We start from the raw sequence: 19,987 nt of genomic DNA on the forward strand, positions 1-19,987 counted from the left end.
ATAGGAACTGATCACATATTTAAAATTGAATTCAATTTATTTACCAAGGACAAAAAGACATCATGTTAGGCTCCAGCAGACCAGGAAAGTTGTAAGAACGTTTCTCTTTAACTTAACACTGTTTAGTAAAACCTTATGGAACGACCCTCTCTCATCCTCTTCAGAAAAACAAGATCAATCAATAAGAGATTGATCTTGTTTTGCTTTAAATCTCCAACTATTTAATATGCAGCCTTAGGGTTCTCAAGCCGCGCAGGCAGGAGGTTGAAATGCTTAAAAAAAGCAATACAAATCTCAACAGAAGTCAAACGTCACAAGCGTGTCTGTTGGAAGCGCGTTGGGAGTTAAAGTGGCTTCACAAGCAGGTTGGATTCCAGCTGCACCAAACTGGCATCCACTGCAGCAACCAGTTTGGATGGCTGTTTTGCTTTGTTTTGACTCAGAATGGTCCTGCTGGCTCCACCAGGAAGTGCTCTCATTGACCCTCTAAACACCCCGATTGATTGCAGAGGAGCTGAGCGGCCGTATTGATCCGCAGTCTTTATGGTGCTGTGTGAGGCGAGAGGAGCCGCTGACTGGAGGCCCTGAGAGCTCAGCCACCGCAGGAACACTTAACCAACACCAACGTGGTGATTCAGTCGGTGACAGAGCGGCTGGTCCAGTCAGCCAGCTAGCCAGCAAACTAACCAGCCAGTCAACCAGTCAGTCAACCCGTCAACCAGTCAGCCAGCCAGCCAACCAGTCAGTCAACCCGTCAGCCAGCCAGCTAGCTAGCCAGCCAGCCAGTCAGCCAGCCAGCCAGTCAACCAGTCGGCCAGCCAGTCAGTCAACCACTCAGCCAGCCACTCAGCTAGTCAGCCAGTCAGTCAGCTAGTCAGCTAGTCAACCAGTCAGTCAGCCAGCCAGCCAGTCAGCTAGTCAGCTAGTCAACCAGCCAGTCAGTCAGTCAGCCAGTCAGGTCAGCCAGTCAGTCAGCCAGTCAGCCAGTCAGCCAGTCAGCCAGTCAGTCAGTCAGCCAGCCAGTCAGTCAGTCAGTCAGCCAGTCGGTCAGCCAGCCAGTCAGCTAGTCAGCCAGTCAGTCAGTCAGCCAGCCAGTCCAGCCAGCCAGGCAGGCAGGCAGGCAGGAAATGTTGAGAGATTATTTCAAAGATTCCATGTTGGAAGCCAGTGAATGAGCTAAAACGAGCTAAAATGACGCTGGACGTGAACCCCAAATCAGTCTTGTGTCACCAGTGGCAGCTTGCTTGCTTCTTACCGAGCTCGTCCCACAGCTGCCGACACTTGTCCGTCATGCCGGTGCCCTGCTGCCTCCACAGTGAGAGCCGCGGGTCGGCCATGAACTGCTCCGTGATGAGAGTTAGCATCCGGGCGCCGTTGGAGTCTCGCATCCGCAGCATCTCCCGCACCTGAAGCACACGGCGAAGGCACAGGGCCGTGCTGGTTAGTCACTGCGCGTAGCCAACATCGTCTTTGACCTTCTTCCACCCAGTACTGACGTGCTGCTTGTTAGCGGGTGGAAGAAACATTCCAATTGGCTGTTTGGACCTCTTTCCAACAGTTGATTCTATACATGTACAATAGAAGCCTTTGATTTTAGAGAATAAGAACGTAGAAGAGGAAGCAGCCGCACTTTCTCCCTGAACACTTCAGTGCACATGAAAATAAAAAGTACAAGCTTGAACAAACATCTGGCACAATACGTCACTGCGAGTGGCTCCTAGAAGTGATGATGTTCCATTTAAGACGCTAATTGACCTTCCGAGAGCCATTTGAAATGAAAAGCTGAGCAGTTTGGCCGCTCTCGGTCAGATGGCCTTCTTCCACTCCTCTTAAGAGATGAGATTTTTCTCTCCTTTGACGGCACTGAAGTGTAAAGCCATACCTCCAGCAGAGTTTTAAGTGCAAGCAGCAGGTAAAGTTAGTTTAAGACGGTGGACAAGAGGCGGTTTAAGCATCGCTGCTGATCGATAGACAAACCTGGGTGTGTGAAGCCAGTCAAGGCATTATTACCAGCGTGCATCTGTGCAGTGCGAGGCAATCAAAGAGCAGCTTTTTGGCGTCTGGGACGCCTCGCCACCACATTTTATTTCACATTTTTGATCTAGTCTCATATATCATACGATGTGTTCCATGATTGACACCCGTTTGCTCCGCCTTCCCAACGGCCTTTTGAAGAATGTTTAAATTTCCAAAAAGTGTTTTTCCATTTTTCATTTTTCCATAATGCAGACAAATGATGGAGAAAGGGTGAAAAACAAATGAATGGTTGTTCATCTATAGATTCCGTTTCTGTCTTGCATTTCTATTGCTGCTGTAACAACATGAATTTCTCCCTTGGGGGATCAATAAAGTTTATTCTGTTCTACTCTATTCTATTTGAAAAGGCGTGGTGTGGCGGCGGGGTACCTTGGCGAACATGGAGTTGAGCTGCTTCCCGGAGCCATAGTAGCCTCCCTGGGACAGGAACTGCTTGACCTGCTCCCTCACTTGATCCTCGTCCAGATGCCAGCAGTTGTCGTCGTCGATGCTGGCGCCCGCAGTCGGGTCCGGCGCACCTGAGAACACACACACAGATGAATAACTGACCCAAACAGAACTGGGAGCCGTCCTGTCCCACAGCAAAGCGGCTCTCGCCACATCAAAGGTGGAGTAAACAGAGTCTGCTGCTCCGTCTTCTCCCAGATCCTGCCAGTGTGAGCAGACACTGACTGTAGGGAGCAAACTGTTGGTCCGAGCCTCGCTTCTAATGACACCCTTCCCTTTAGCTCCACCATAACACGTCAGCGCAGGTCCGCTCAGAAGCTCCAAGCACGTAAACAGAGGCCAAAGTGTTGAGACTGAACCAATAATGATCAATTTGTTTGACACCTTCACCGCCGTTCAAAGGTTCGGGGTCACCGACTCATTTCTGCATTGAACTCCATCATAACCAGCTTCATGAAATAATGATCTTGAATGCTCTGCGATCATCGTGAGTGCACGGAAATCAGTCAAGATGTGCTGGTATGTGTGGGAACATTTTCGTTTTAATGGAAACCATTTCCAAAGTCTAATTAAGAGGGATTGGGAGAATTCCGAGTGTGCTAAATTCAGTGTGAACACACTAAAAGCAGCCTTAAATATAAACTATGATGATGCTTTGTTGGGTTCAGCTCTCACAACTAAGTGTTATTATAAAACAAAGATTTGTTTTAGAAATATTTACATTTTTAGATTCAGATTTACTTTAACTGTCACTTAGATGCACTGTATAGGTACGTACATGTGAAAAGCTTAGCTCCAAATACAATAAAAAAGAAAAATATGTTTGGAAATACATGACAAAACCTAAAAACCTATTTAAAAAAAAAAAAAGATTGTTAGCAGTTTTAAAGCATTCAATTTCTGTATTGATGGCTGCATACTGCACACTTGATATTCATTCTCTAAAATCACATTGAATTAGACATTGAGGAAAACAACTGTCAAAGCCATCCCATAATGTGTTTCACATGTGCACATCCTGACTCATTTGCCTTTAAAAGAGCCACACCAGCACGCAACCCACCACACATCACCCTGCTGGACGTGGCTCTGGAGCTGGGCTGCAGGTACTGTGTGTGTGTGTGTGTGTGTGTGTGTGTGTGGTCCACACTGTTTGCCACAGTCCAATCATGCACTCTGAGAATGTAGGGGGCCAACTTTATTTTCCCTTTGCTGGTGTGTGTGTGTGTGCGTGTGTGTGTGTGCGTGTGTGCAGTCAGGAATACTACAGGGAAATGCAGATCGGCGCCGGTGCTTTGATCTAGCAGGAAGTGCGCGGAGGAAAGCCCAGAGATGTGTTTTCAACTGGCTGGGAGTTTGTTGCAGTAGCAAAACAGAAACATTCCTCCATCAAAGAGGCGGCTCGCTCCTGGATCCACTGAACTTCAACCCCCATGATCCCCCTTGTCAAACACGGGCAGGAAGCGCAGCCGCGGTGCTTCCCGGACGGCGGAGAATGTCAACATGGGGATGAAGACGAGCGTCAGATGAAGAGTTTTGTTTGGCCAAAGGAAGGACGCGACAGGTCTCGGTGTTTTCTTCCTCCGCTCGCTCCTCTTTTTCAAGTCGGCGTTTTCTCTTCTCCGGCACTTTCATCTCTCCTCTCCTCCTCTCACCCCCCCCCCCCCCCCCCCAGTCCCACCACCCTGGTGCTTTTTCTTCCTTCTCTTCCTCTCAGAGTCCCTTTCCTTTCCACACATCCCTCTGCCTTCCCCTGCATCCATTTCACCCTTTACTTCTCCATCTGCATCTCTCTCTCTCTCTTTTTTCAATTAAATATTCTGCTTTCTCCAGCATAATCCTGCTGCTGCTGCTGCTGCTGCTGCTGGAAGGAAGGAGGTGGTCGCAGGAGAGCGGAGGCTGAGGAATCAAACGAAATATTTGAAGACTAGCCCCCCCGCTGCTTCCAGGATGATCGGAGCTCCGGCCGAGGACGAGTCTGAAGCGTCAGTCTGGCAGCTTCGCAGCAGCTTCACAGCGCAGCCTGTTGCAGTGAAGATATCACCGCAGAGTAGTGTTGTAGCACTGGAGACTGGTCTTGGTCTCCAGACCATTTTTTAAGGGTCTCGGTCTCGTCTCAGACTGGACGGACTGGGGATTTTTGATCCAGACCAGTCAAGACTCAGCCAACAGTGTAATGACACGATAACAATGAAAAACAACTCTGTTTGTGAAACCCAGAGTGACACCCTGCTAGCTTATTCCGAGTTCGTTTATTTTTGAATTTTATTAAGCAAAGTTTTTTTTTTTTTTTTTTTTTAAATGTCTCAAAATAGTCAGACAAAGCAGCAAAATGTTAAAGTAAAGGATTAAAAGATGCCTTGCTGAAAAGAGACGTTGCTGTTCTATGTAGAAGCAAAAGATACTGTTCATTTTTTTCTGTTTTGTTGTTATTTTTCTTTGATATATGAAGTCTTGGTCTGGTCGCCATCTCCATGCTCTCTAGTCTTGGCCTCGATTGGTGCGGTCTTGACTACAACGCTACCGCGGCGGGATGGAGATCTTCCCACACAGCCACAAACCCGGTTCTGGCAGCGGGGTTTTAAACCTGGCACCACCTGTCGGGATGAAGTGGCGGCAGCCGAAGGAACCGGTTCTCACCGTGGACCTGGTTGATCTCAGAGTTGGAGGAGAGGATCTCGTCGGCCAGCTTCTGAGCGGTGGGCAGCACCTCGGTGTGGTGGGCCGTGATCAGGTACTGGACCAGCTTCTGCAGCTGGTCCCTGTTCATCTGGAACAGTGTCTCCGAGATGGGCAGCCGCAGCTTCACCTGCGACACGCAAACACACACACACACACACACACACACACACACACACACAGAAAAGTTTGAATTGAGATACAGCTCTCCGACACTAAGGGTCATTCATAAAGTTGGATATCTGGATCATGCACGTCTAATGTTTTTGAAGTCAAAGATATTAAAATTTGAAGATTTTGTTAATTATCAACTGGAACAGATGAGGTTAAAAATCAAACATTCAAGGAATGTTTAGATTTAAATAAGAACGTTGTCATTTAAGAGGTTATCTTAATTTGGAAATTCCACACGTCCACAAAAAAAAAAAAAAAAAACTTTTGCATTTCTGCTTCAGAAGTGAAACTCTGGAATAATTTGAACAAAGAGTTGAAAAAAGTCCAAATATAAAACTGTTACAGAAAATGTATAAAAATATGATATTTTGAGGTACAGTCGAGACCCTCACTGATGTGTTGCGTCATCAATGTTAATACATTTTGAAATGTTTTTTTCCCCTTTTTCTTTTATTTTTCTTTTACTGAATACTTTTGAATTTAGGCCTTAAACGTTAAGGTGGTGCAGAGCTTTTAAAGTGCTTTTTAAAGAATTGCAGTTAGAATTGTATCTAGAATTGAATCTTATTTTGTTAAAAGAAAACATCAACCAATATATATATAGATAGATAGACAGATAGATAGATAGATAGATAGATAGATAGATAGATAGATTTCCCTCAGGGAAATTTGGAATCAATGAACCGGGATTTTTTTTTTTTTTATCCTAACATGCCCTTGAATTGCGAGTTGAAAATCAGTACCAGTATTTACAGTACAGGGTAATTAAACAAAGAGGCAACTATAAAGTTCCTTTCAAGAAATTGGTCCTTTTAATGTTCCTCACCTCATTAAAGAGAGACAGCAAGCCCTGGTTAATTAGGCTAAAAAATGAAATGCATGTCTATTGTTTTGATTCTTTGAACAAGAATCAAAATTTGACTGGAATTAGATCTTTAAAAAAAATTGACTGTGCTATGAAATGTGCACCCGACAGCTGTTCTCCGTTTGTCTTTGTTTACCTTATCCGTACCCACCTAGTGAACCATAAATAAGCTCATTAATAAGTCATAACAATGATTTATTAATAGACTTCAGATCAAAAGGGGGTAATTAACTGTTGCTGTTAACCCCAAAACAAAGTCGTCGCGCTGAGCAGGAGAACGAATCAAACCTTTCCCAGTTTTTACCTGCTCGGGCTTGCGGATTCTGTAAAGAGAGAGCGCCACCACGTGGGCGCAGTAGAAAATGTCCTTGTTGCCGCATCCGCAGGTGACCGAGGTGATCTTGCATCTGTCGAAGCTGATGGCCACCTTGTGCGTGACCTCTGGCTCCGACGGCGTGGCCGACTCCGTCACCGTGCCGCTGAGGTGAAATCCTGCAGGGACACCGAGAGGAGAGGAGGTTCAACTACACGCACACAACGCACACAACGCACACAACGCACACAACGCACACAACGCACAACCACCCCGACCGCACGTGGCCACACAATCAAGCCGCCGACTGAATCGGCCCACTTTAGGATCTGCTGCAATAACATGGAACGCGAAATGATGCAACAGGGAACAAAAAAAAAACGCTGAGATGACACAAAGGTCGGGATGAAAGGAAGACGGGATGAGCAGAAGAAAGGCAAGTAGGGAGAGAGGGAGGGAGAGATAAGAGATGAGAGAGTCTCCGCTCTGTCCTGACGTCTCACGGTGACAGCTCAATTATTCATGAGGTAATAGAGGGCTGTGTGTGTGTGTGTGTGTGTGTGTACACAGTGGACGGCCGCATCTCACAATTGTCATCAAGCCCACTGCTGCTCTGAGCCAGCCAGGTAGAACACACACACACACACACACACACACACACACACACACACACACACACACACACACACACACACACACACACTAGTCTCACCTGCAAAAAGTACCGAATTGTTTCAACATTTCACAAAACTAATTCAATCAATTGTGAGTGTTGCTGCTGCTGCTGCTACTGCTGCTGCTGCTGCGGCTGCTGACTGAACGGTAGTTCAGCTTGTAACCAGCACCGACGACCACAAACACCTGGAGCCTCTCACACTCACAGTTGCAGGGAACGGTCGCACAACCCCAGGTGGAGCGCACGCTGACCCACTGACCAACATGCAAGACACACACACACACACACACACGCACGCACGCGCACACACACACACACACACACGCGCACAGTGAAGGCTGAATCAATCAGGGGGCAGAAACACAGTGTGACTCCTTTAGAGCCATCGTCCAGTCAAGCCAACTGACCACCTCATAGTCGGCCAATCTACCGGCTGCTTAGAAAAAAAAATAGACCTGAGAGCAGAGCAGAGACCGTCTGAGAGAGAGAGAGAGAGAGAGAGAGAGAGAGAGAGAGAGAGAGAGCAATCAGAGCGAGGATGCATGAGGAGGTCGGTGAATGTTAAAATATCGCCCCCTGCTGAGACTTGCCTGTCAAGCTAATCTCTGCAGTTGGAGGAAATATCATAAATGAACAGAACAGGAGGGGGAGGTGGTGGTAGCGGTGGTGGTGGGTTGCTGTCTCCATAATGGAGACGCTTCACCTGTGGAGTAAAATTGCGCTAATGTGTTGCGAGGATGCCCCAATGTGTTCCTCCTGCGCTGGAATCATCCCAGCGGCGAGCCGAAGATCAGAACAAAGACACGAGCAGCATGAGAAGCACATTATCCAAACAGCGTCTGCTCGCTCACGCACGCACTCCCACATATTCCGTTTCCTGTCTTGGATGGGGGGGGAGGGGTTGTGTTTTTTCAGGATCAGTCCCGGACCCACGGGCTGGTGTCACTGGTGTCCGGGTCACTGGATGTTTGAGACCCTGCGTTAGGAGTGGAGCTGCTACCTGAGTGCGCGATGAATTAATGATGGACGAGAGCGGAGGCGCAGCTCCTCTTCAACCCAGCTGCTGGTCAAAGTGCCAGTCTGGGCTTCCTTGATGACGCCGATAGGGCAACAGAGAAGGACCTTGGACGGCACCTCGAGGCGCTCGACAGTTGAGCTCATCCTCCTCCCTTTCCTTTCACTGGCTCCTTTTTCATCAGACTTGCATCCACTTCTAACACTTGGTGATTTATTAATCAAAGTCTTACTCGGACGCGGTGCCTCGGCTCACACGTTTGCCAGTGTTTTTAGTGTGTGTGTGAAAAGCTGAGTGAGCCGGAGTGCCTTCAGCAGACGGGGACGCAATGACACTTGATAAAAAAAGGCGCTGCTGCATCAGACAGACGGCAAACACCCACAAAACGGCCTCTTCGACGCCCCCCCCCGACTTTGTTCTTAATGCGGCGCTGACGGGGAAACGGCGGCCCGAGTCTGTGATATTCACGGCTGATGCAGCTCCGCCAGCGCTCCATCTCACATATGCGCACAGGCACAAAGAGGGACGACCGCTCGTGCTGCTCTATACGGCGCTTTTGAACTGGTTCAGCAATACTGATGAATTCCCAACAAAGGTTAATTAGGAGTGTGATGTGGGCAAACTGGGAGGGAGGCCAACTACAACCATCCAGCCAAATCCTGGGGGGGAAGCACACAGCCCTGTGTGTGTGTGTGTGTGTGTGTGTGTGTGTGTGTGTCTTATGCCCTCATGCAGGTATAATTACTTGCTTTGGAAAAACCTTGGAACACAATTTATCGAGATTTGTACCTTTAAAAAGGAAAGAACACAATGATTGTGTAAACTTTTCAACACTGATGCGTCTAATGCGTCCAGTCCTTCTCTTAAGCGTACTGACTGAGTGGGTATAAATGGACTGCAGTGGATTCCTCGCCTCTTTTGTCGGAAAAAATTAAAAATGCGGCTAGGTTTTGCAGGAGGATCTTGGTTTCAATCAATATTATTGTCACTTTGAGTCATTTAAAAACACATTACTATGTGCATAACCTTCCATCAACACACACGCACACGCACACACACGCACACGCGGCTGGGGTTGGATATTTATATACATAGAAACGCGCAAAAAGGCGTGCATCCGCCCTCCCTCCCTGTTGTAAACCATCTGTCACTCCATGGCAACTCCGCCCACACAGGAGCCACGTTAGCCAATCACCAAGCACCTTCTCCCCCATTCTCATAGGCCATTAACCACTGATCAGCTGGGGGAGCTGGAGGTAGGCAGTGAGGCGCACACACACACGCACGCACACACACACACACACACACACACACACACACACACACACACACACACACACACACACACACATCCCCAACAGAAACAGTGTGGGCAGGGTGCGTCGGCACGGCCCCGAGTGCACAATGGCACCGCCGGCAACAAATCAAGAAAAAAAGCAGTAGCGGTCACTCCCACAGGATGGCAGGCAGTGAACGCATCACCTGCAGAGAGCCAGCGCACCGGGATCAGGCACCGATGACACGCAACCTTTTGCCCCTTTTGTTTGCCTCGAAATGCAAGCAAAGTAAAAATGGCAACTGACGTCGGACCGTCTGCTGATGATCGGGAGCTAAACGCTGGCAAGGCTTATTTTCAATAGCGATTTTTATCATTTTTCAACGCAATTTTTTTATCATGATTTATATTGCGATTTTAATCATGATTTATATCGTGATTTTGATCATGATTTTTAATCACAATTTTTATGATAATTTATATTGCGATTTTAATCATGATTTTTATAGCAAAAATTCTTTTAATTGTGATTTTTTAATCACGATTTTTATTGGGATTTTTAATCGCAATTTTTATTCGGATTTAAAAATAACAACACACACACACAAAACACACACACACCTGCTGCCACCTTCTTCCCTTCCCGACACCCACCACCACCTCCTTCTGACACGGGCTTGCTGCAGGATTGGTCCTCCTCAGGCAGCCGGCAGACCATCCCATCTCCCATCTGTTCTGACAGCTCCAAGGTTTACACAGCGCCCCCACCTCCCCCACCCCCGCCCGCTCTCATTCACACGCACGCACACACACACACACACACACACACACACACACACACACACACACACACGATAGACACACACAGACGCCCACATGGCCCTGTATTCAATCAGCCATCTATCTCTGCAAAACAGACGTGCATATGAACACACAGACACACAGACACACACACACACACGCGTGTGCTTCGCATGGAGTAAACCAAATCATCTCCTCCTCCTTCCCCTCCTCCTCACCTATCCATCATTTCATCCACCCATTCATCTATCCACCCGTCCCTCCTGCAGAGTATGCTGATGTGATAACAGCTGATTGATTAATCTGTGATTTCCCTGCAGCCCTGTCCCAAACACTCGCACACGCACGCACGCACGCACACACGCACGCACGCACGCACGCGGAATCCCCACTAACCATTGGGACTCATTTGTCATGATTACATCGAATTGATTCCCTGATTTGCTACATTCTGCCGGGACAGGGGAGCAGGCGAGATGGAGGAGAAGAGAAGGTGGGGGTGGGGGGATAAAGGGCACGGGGAGAGAAAGACGGAAGAGAAAGGTTTAATCAAGTCCCTTTCAGCTGATGCGCCTCGGTGAGGAAAAAAAAGGGGGGTGGAAAAAAACCCAGGATGGAGCGGAATAAAAATGCAGATATGACTGGAGCTGACACAGGTGGGAATGGGCAATCCCGGGTTCCCTATCAGATGGAGAGACTAAAAAAAAAAAGAGGGAAAACGGGGACTTGGGGTGAGAAAATCAGAGGAAGGAAAGTACATGGACATAAACCTGACAGGGCTCTGAGAGGAAGATGCAGGAGGGCTCAGGGAAATGTTTATTCACAAATGATGAGCACAAGACGCAGTGTCTTATGTAGATACCATTCTCTCTCTTACACACACACACTAGCACAGCTCAGCTGGTACAAAAAGCTGTCGCTGGTTAAGAGGAAATGAGGAATGGGGAAGGACGGCACCCCATTTTTTTTTTTTAGCAATTTCAATCAGAACTTCATCAGGCTAATCTGAAAGCGCTACACAGGCTGGAACCAAAGAGGGCTCCGATTCAAGACTGCACATTCTGCCACTTTGCTGAGAGTTTGTCAGTTTTTTATTTTTTGAGGACACAAACCGCGAACGACGCTCTTTCAGCTCGGCGGGAAGAATGCGCAAGCACTAAAACTCGATGGCGAACAAGAGAAACGCATTAAAGGGAAGACAAAACAAGCAGAGGCTGGCGAGCAGTGAAGAGGAAGTGAAGGGCGTGTGTGTGTGTGTGTGTGTGTGTGTGTGTGTGTGTGTGTGTGTGTGTGTGTGCAAACCCTGTTCACCACAAGGCTGAATCGGAGATAAGGCGGCCGCCGTCTTTGCACCTGACCCATTGTTTGCACTGAGGGGGCATTATTGCGCTGCGGCCTTGTGTGGACACACTTGCAAGAGAAGGTGAGCAGATGCAATTTATCAAGCTGCAAACACTCGCAAGAGAGAGAGACCAGTGGAGCCACGGAGGGGAGAGGCGACCATTCCGCTTCCAATAGAAATCTCCATTAAAAAGAGAATATGAATTATTTCAATGACATGCGTGACCCTAGACTTGCAAAGGTATATTTGAACAGCCTCCAAACAGTAATTTTCAATGGGAACCTGCTGCACAAGGATGCACAGGTGCGACGCTGTCAGAGGCGTGAACAGGGGGAATAAAGCGCACACACACACACACACACACACACACAACGTGGAGTTGTTAAGTTAAACTTTATGCAAATGTCCGCAGGGACACACCTCACTGGAAACAATGGCACATGTGTTAATTTGCAGAGAAAGGGCGTGCACGGAGGCGCCCGCTTAGCCAATCAAAAGCCGATCACGCAAATGAAACACAACACCGAGCGCAAACACACCCAAGACTGAAACGACTTTCCCAACGAAAAATAACAAAAAAGTGAAATTTTTAATTGTAAAAAAAAAAAAAAAGTGACCAAAATGTACCAACGTGCTCAAGTGTGACAAACGGGTTCTCTCTCCAAGACCAAATGGCCGATGAAGATGCAGAGCCAGGCAGCTTGCACATGTGTAGCGGGCACAGCTAGCTTGGCTAATCAGACAGCCTGTCGTTTGTCCTTACACCACATGCAGCTTGTATCTCATTGGTGGCGGCAAGCGAGATCATAGTTCAAATTATGAACTGCTTTCTTGCTCGGTCCAAAGGGAAAATAATGGGAGCATCAACGCAGAGCTTTTTTCTTCTTTTTTTTTTTTTACCAATGACTGAGGTGTAATTCACACGTTACGAGAGGTATTTAAAAAAATACAAATAGTACAAATACTACTTGGGATTTACAACGAATGAAGGTGGACTTCTGGGGCTGAGATTATGTAGGATTACACCTCTGCTCATTAAACCTTTGAGTCATCCGCACTTTGTTGGACAGTCGGCTATTATTAATGTTTGTAACGTTGGTAACTGTAATTTGTTGTCGTTTTTTTTGGCAGTTGACGTCAATGGGCGCGCAGCTCACCGACAACAAACCTCCACCTGTTAGCCTGTTAGCTGCTAAACATTCACGTTCTGCTGCTAATACATTTCACTCACCTGTTTGGTTTTTTTTTCCTGCACATATAAGCATCTCTGGTTGATTCTACACACTCCCACAACTGATGTCACAACAAAAAATGCACATGGCTGCCTGTGAACATTTTCTCCCTCTCTGCCATTTCACAGGAGGCTAATTGGCCAAAAACAACAGCCGAGACGCACACTTCGAAACGTGGTGGGAATAAAAGGTGTGCTCACGTCTTTGAGCTGCACTGCCTAATTAGCAGGTAACAGCTTCTTAGCTTTAAGCTTTTAAATCCATCCAATTGGTGTCCTCTTCATGTGTCTGACATCTTTGAATGTTGAAACAACTTAATGGTGGTGTTTGAGGTCACGTTCGTGTTGATTTGGTACAACGCTGGACAAAAGAAAAAACTGAAAACACATTGCAGAAGGGTTTAACTACCAGCAGGGAATTAGGGGCCCAGGGATTGTTGAGAGTTGTAACACAAACTGCCGTGTTCTCACTGGGCACGGCAGCTGGAATTCTCATATTTCAGCAACAGGAAGCCCGCACCTCAACTTTCAAGTTGTCCCAACCTGTACAGACGCTTCCCTCGAGATCCGCAGCAGACCATTGAGTGGAATAAATCCAAGGGAGACATTCTACCTGGGGATCCTGTGTCCACAGCACAAATTGTAGAAAGGTTAAGTTGAGGCAAATTGACTTTTTCTAGCCAACTTCAAGACATTTTGCCTCTCATCCGAAAGGCTTCTTCAATCTTGAAGATGTTTGGCCTCTCAGTCGGAAGAAGAATGAGAGGCGAAACATCTTCAAGATGGCAAGAGCAAGTCCAGTAGTCTCAACTTAACCCCTTCTACAGTGACATGACCTGGATGACTGAGAACCTTCACAGACATAGCACAAATTGTGCTTGTGACGTTGGAATGCTGCTTTTGGTCACTGGTTGGTTACCTGGCTCAGAGTGACATCATGGACCACACGCCTGATACTACAGCCAAGCAGGACTGTTGAACTGATCCCAACGCTGAGGGAACATGAAACATCCATCCATCCGTCTTCTATACCCCCTTATTCCAATTCAGGGTCACTGGGTTCTGCTGGAGCCGCGAAGGCAGGGGACACCGTGGACAAGTCGCCAGTTCATCGCAGGGCCACATAGAGACAGACAACCATTCACACTCACATGCACACCTACGGACAATTTAGAGTGTTCAATTGACCTCACATGCATGTGTTTGGAGTGTGGGAGGAAGCCGGAGAACCCGGAGAGAACCCACGCAGACACAGGGAGAACATGCAAACCACACAGAAAGGTCCCAGGCCCGGAATCGAACCCACGACCTTCCTGCTGTGATGCGCCAGTGCTACCGACCCTGACCTCGGGACTAAGCGGGTATGGAAAATGGATGGATGGATAGTATTAACAGAAGACCGGGCTCTGTGGCACTCAGTGGGCTGAACAATGTGAACTGAAACAACACGCTGCCAAACATCGGCGTCATTTCCTGTTTTGCCGAGTCACTTGTAGCTTCTTCTCACACAAGTTTTAAGTGCAATCCCGCAAAAAAAACAACAACCCAGAAGCCCGAGTGAAAACGCTGCAATCCAGGAAATTTGCAAAACTAGCAGATCATGTGAAAACAGAAATTCCGGCATTTTTAAGGGGGCACCTTGAAGGCGTTTCAGTGAAAACCTGACGTGTAGTTTTCTTGTTAGTTTGCTTGTTTTTCAGTGACTTGCACACAGAGGAACTCCGTCCCCCTGAACAGAATGCTACAGGAATAAGAGACAACTCCATGACTTTGGTAAGAAGGTGCCAGGCAGTCGACCAAAGTGTTCTTGGTACAACCAAACCTGCAGTTTGTTTTTTTTTTTTTGTTTTTTTTACAAGCCCAGTAAGTTGCACTGTAAGTTGCAGTGCAGGGGAGCATCATTCCACCTGTTATAACATTAACAGCAGGGTCCTCTGGGCTGTTTAACCAGGTAAAAAACTCATTCAGATAAAAAATGTCAACTCTCCAAGACTGACGTGGTCGAGAGGGCAGCAAATACGATAGCATAAAAATAAAAATAACATTGACTCACAAACGCAGACCACTGGAACACAGCCTACACTTTCAGAGTTTTTGAAAAAATTCCAAGACTTTTGCAGGCCTGGAAAAAATGACATTTGCAAATTTCACAACTTTTCCAGGTGTTCCATGACTGTGTGAACCCTGGATAAGTTGCACACGACACCAACAAACCACGTTCCTTTCAGGGGGTCGCCACAGCAAATCCATCCATTGGCAGGTCATTCAGATCAGAGCTCTTTACGTCTGTTTGCCTTCTCGACACACAACCGCTGCAGGGACAGGGAAGCCCCCTCAAGGGTGTGTGTGTGTGTGTGTGTGTGTGTGTGTGTGTGTGACTTGGTGGACGCCCTACCACCAGTACACTGTTTTTTTTAAAACAGTGCAATGTGCTCTATCCTACATATCAGCGTTTCATTGGCGGCGCCCCCTTGCTGCCACAATGTGATACGTCAACACACACCGGGCACGAGAACCTCTGAAAGGAGCCGACAATCAGAAAAGGTCACTGCCGCACACACACACACCCACACACACACACACACACCCACGCGCACACACACACACGGCATTATTATTACATTATTTAGTTGGCCTGAGCACAATTAAGAGATCCGAGAGCTTTTGTTCGTCTGCAGGAGCTCGGGGGCGACGCTAACGTGGTTGCGTACACATGCGCCGTCCACACACACACACACACACACACACACACACACACACACACACACACACACACACACACACACACACACGGCTTCTCCCGGCCCGTCGTCTCCGTCGCTCCCTCCGCTGCTCTTTTGTCTCGCCTTTCTTCCGTCTCGCTCGCACTTTGCCCTTTTCCTAAACCAGCCGTGGGTTTTGTTTAATACGGCCGCATGCAAAGCAATGGCAAAAGCAACACAAAAAAAAGAAAAAAAAAGAACAACCATCTGTCACATGCATGCAGCCGCTGTCTGAGGAACAACAAGGGGCTGGCATCACAATGCCTCTTTAGTCAGTGTGTGTGTGTGTGTGTGTGTGTGTGTGTGTGTGTGTGTGTGTGTGTGTGTGTGTGTGTGTGCGCATGCAGGCATGTGTGCTTGTTCTTCAAGCGCAGTCTGCAGGGCAAGATAAGTGTGCATTTAAGAGGCTTATATTTCATTTCAGGAACTGAGGGAGACAAAATGGCTCCATTCTGAGTTGGCGGACGCAACACAAGGCACGGCGAGGAGGCGACGGAAAAAAAAACATAAAGGAGGAGAAAGACGCTTCGCTCCCGAGCCGTTTGTTGCACCCGCTCGCAGGGAGGAGGGAGGCAACAAAGGCGAGCAACGGTAGTTTGTGTGCAAACACAATCTCGCCAAAGCATTTGAAATCCGACGCTCTCTCCGACCGAATCCCAGCTTTATTAATTAGCGCGTTTGTCTTCCGTCTGCTTGGCTTTTTCATTTCAAAAGAAAAAATGAAACGTGATGAAAGCGGCAAAATTGGCGCTAGAAGGTTGAACAAAAAGTGGCATGGCCATCGTTTGGGAGGGAGGGAGGGAGGGAGGGAGAGAGAGAGAGAGAGAGAGAGAGAGAGAGCGAGAGAGCCCTGACCCGGGGCTCGTCAGGCAGATGACACCTTCTCATGGAGCCTCTGGAGCAAATGAAATTAGCAGAAAAACACACAAACTATGAATAATTCATGACCTTCCCGATCCTTATTGTGCCTTTAGAATGAGTCTTTGCGCGTCGACGGTGTTTCACGGCACAAAATGGCGGCCCGGCGGTGCTTCCAACTTCTTTCTTCCTTCCACTGCAACTCAGACTCACCATCAACATCCACCTTTACAGCGGCGTAAAAACACTGGACGGCCGGCTGACTCACGCAGGCCTCGGTTAATTTTAGAGCTTAAAAAGATTTGCTGCAGGTGAATCACCGCTCAAACGCTCCGCGCACAGCCAACCGGTGAGGAGACGAAGCTAGACGACGCCGGTTTTCTGGTTAATCTGGCGGCTCCCTTCGCCATAGTAACGGCTTGGTCTCACCGCAGGTTCATTTTCAAGAAAAGGAGCAGAACATTTTCAGCCGTGGACTCGGTCGGTTCAGTCCCTGCTGGCGCTGCAGCGCTCTGCAAACCCAGAAACGCGCCCGCTGCAGGTTTCCTGTGACGTTCGCCATGTTTTTTGCTCGCCATTCTTCCCGGGAATATTCTGTCAAACGGAAAAGGTCGCGACATTTGTGAGGTGTTTTCTTTTTTTCCCTGCTCTCTTTCTTTCTTTCTTTCAATGCCTGAACTATCTGAACGCCTTGCGCCCGAGTTTCGAGGCCTGCTGATTAGCCTCCGCCCCCACGGAGCCAATCACTGCTCTCCTTGCACAATCATGCATGAAACATGAATAATGAAATATAATGAAAACAGCTTGCAAGCCAATATACAAGCTGACGAGCCACACATGCCGCTCCGCTCGCTCTCACACACAATGGCTCTGCGAGGGTGAAACTCTCATTTATCCATTAGCTGAAACGCAATCAGAGATTTGCACAGAACAACACACACACACACACACACACACACACACACACACACACAGAAGGGTGGGGGGCGGGGGGACTTCTGGTTGACTTCATCAAGCTCTCATCAAGCCAAGCCACCATATGGGGATGGGGCCCAAAACAGAGGGGGATTTGATTGTGTCTGCGCATGTGTGTGTGTGTGTGTGTGTGTGTGTGTGTATGTGTGCGTGTGTGTTTTACAGGGTAACCCCCCCGCCCCCCCCCACACACACACACACACACCCCAAATGCGACACCAACACAAAGGAAGCATGCATCACCAAATCAGCTTTGTCTTGCATGCATTATGACGCTACTGCTGCCCCATTAAAAAGAACCCCTCCCAACTCATACGCCAAACACACACACACACACACACACACACACACACACACACACAGAGGGACACCCCGGAGGTGTGTTGGACTCGGAGGAGCAGCAGCAGAGCAGTGAGGAGGACCAGACACTGTGATTACTGCCTTCCTCCCTCCACACCTCCTCCTCTTCTCCTCTTCCTCCTCCTCCTCCTGCCTCCTTTCATTCCCGCCTCCCTCTTTTCTAGATCAGGCTTCCTCTGCCTCTCCCTCTCTCTCTCTCTCTCTCTCTCTCTCTCTCCTCTCTCTCTCTCTCTCTCTCTCTCTCTCTCTCTCTCTCTCTCTCTCTCTCTCTCTCTCTCTCTCTCTCTCTCGGTCGTGTCAACTGGCGAGCCGGCGAGGCACCTTGAAAAATCTCAAGCATGCCCACTCCCGGCGCGCTGCTGACGTAGGCAGACAGACATTGAATTTTAATCTGGGCGTGACCTGCTTTTTCTCAGTGCTCCCCCCTTCACCCGTCACACCCCCTCACCCACCCACCCAGCTCCTCGCAGCCTGCCCGTCCGCCCTCACACACACACAGTCAGCCTTTCACAGGCGAGCAACCCCCCAGCCCTCAACACACACACCCTTAAAAAAGAGCCAGGCTACAGGCCTCGAGGCTGGGGCCTCGCCTGCCATTGTTAGCCCACAATGGGTGAGAGGCGGCTGGTAGGAGGGCAGGCAGGCAGGCAGGCAGCACCCAGGAGGCCTTGGTGGAAGAAGTGATGGGAGTCGGTGGAGAGGAGTGGGGAGGGGGAACAGACTGGGGGGGGGGGGGGGTGCTGCCATCTTTGGCTAGATAGTAAAATACCCAACAGAAGTTGAAGGGAGCAGCACAGGGCCACAAAGGAGCAGCACAAGTTAAAGGTCCAGTGTGTAAAATTTGGCTTAATTTATGATTTTTCTATTCCATATTTACATTAATAAGAGTGTGTGCTCGCAGCACAATAAAAGTCATTTGGTGTTCCTACCCTTTGTAGGTTCTTATATGTATAAAAGATTATACATATCGACAAGGAGACAAGGGTCTTGCTCCCAGTTAGCTGCCATCTTGCACCACCATATTTCTAAGGAAGCCTGGTGTGGACAATCCAGATTTGAGTGCGCAGGCCACCATAGTTCACTGGCAAGCTCGGGAGAGGGAGGGTGAGTGAAAGAGCACTGCAATCTAAAATGTCAGCACTTGATGTCGCTGTTACTTCTCAAAATCTCCAAATTTACACGCTTCACCTTTAAACGTGCAGCCCTGCAGCAGCAGCAGCGAGAGGAGGAGGAGGAGGAGGATGAAGGCTTAACAGTCTCAAACAAGCCCGGCCCACAAAAGCCACAGCGGCATTATGCCGAAGGCCGCCTATCAACGCCAGTGGCTCTGCCGTCTGAAGCCGGGATCACGCTCAAACGAAGTCAGCCTTTATTCTCCGCCGGAGCTTCATTTATTTATTTTTCAAACGGGAGCATCTGCCACTGCAGCAGTCGAAGCCTGCAAGCCTGGTTTTCACCGCCAACCCCCCTCCCCAGTCTGAGCAGGGGGGGGGGGGGGGGGTTTGGGAGAGGGGTCAGCCTGGTCCGGTCCAAACTTGCATTCCTGACTGAGTGTTGTGACACTTGCACGGGTCTAATAAAAGGGCCGTCGCTCCGCTTCACCTTTGATGAGTCAAACTGGTTCAAACCGAAAATGGTGATTAGCTTCCTCTTGTGCTTTGATGCCTGCTTACGACTGGATGCCAAAAAAAAAAAAAAAAAAAAAAACTTGGCAAAAAAGTCAATAAGTAAGAGTCAAGTAATAGGCAGCTTTTGACCCATTTCCAACATGAAAGGTTCTAGAATCAAAACCTGCTGAATGTCATCAACAACAATGAAGTTATAATTTACACCGCAAAACAGCTGCATGAGTGTTTCTCTTTTGAAGTAAATGAACCTGTGTACAGACTCTGTTCAAACACTTGCATGCATTCATCATGAATATGTATATAACATCCAATAATCAGGTTAAGCCATGCCGTGCTGGCATTCCATTGATCTGACATCATTCCCAACATTGTTACGGGGCAACAGTATCACTCACCTCACACAGTAGTTTGTTTTGAGGGAGCAGCTTTGCTGGACATTAGAACTTTTAGAACAGTTACACCGCAAGCAAACGTCTCAGCCGTGTGCCTGGTTTAGGCTACGATGAAGTTTGGAGGAACGCGTCTGGACACGACAAAAGTGAATCAGG

The 19,987-nt window shown here is 48.2% G+C and overlaps 2 protein-coding genes across 2 annotated transcripts in view; one reads left to right on the forward strand and one right to left on the reverse strand.

Moving 5' to 3' along the window:
* The window catches only part of toe1 (target of EGR1, exonuclease), a 314,622-nt gene that overhangs the window by 202,353 nt on the left and 92,282 nt on the right, over nt 1–19,987 (forward strand). The window lies entirely within an intron of this gene.
* The window catches only part of zswim5 (zinc finger, SWIM-type containing 5), a 60,508-nt gene that overhangs the window by 11,983 nt on the left and 28,538 nt on the right, over nt 1–19,987 (reverse strand). Inside the window, exons 2-5 of the mRNA XM_076031566.1 lie at nt 6,507–6,694; nt 5,125–5,293; nt 2,407–2,555; nt 1,256–1,406 (exon numbers count right to left, since the gene is read on the reverse strand). Coding sequence (XP_075887681.1) covers nt 1,256–1,406; nt 2,407–2,555; nt 5,125–5,293; nt 6,507–6,694 — 657 coding nt within the window. The remainder of the gene's footprint in view (nt 1–1,255; nt 1,407–2,406; nt 2,556–5,124; nt 5,294–6,506; nt 6,695–19,987) is intronic.

This window comes from Nelusetta ayraudi, unplaced genomic scaffold, assembly GCF_046127955.1.
Source record: "Nelusetta ayraudi isolate G7.1 ecotype Tasmania unplaced genomic scaffold, CSIRO-AGI_Nayr_v1 ptg000033l, whole genome shotgun sequence".
In the NCBI taxonomy this organism is placed as follows: domain Eukaryota; kingdom Metazoa; phylum Chordata; class Actinopteri; order Tetraodontiformes; family Monacanthidae; genus Nelusetta; species Nelusetta ayraudi.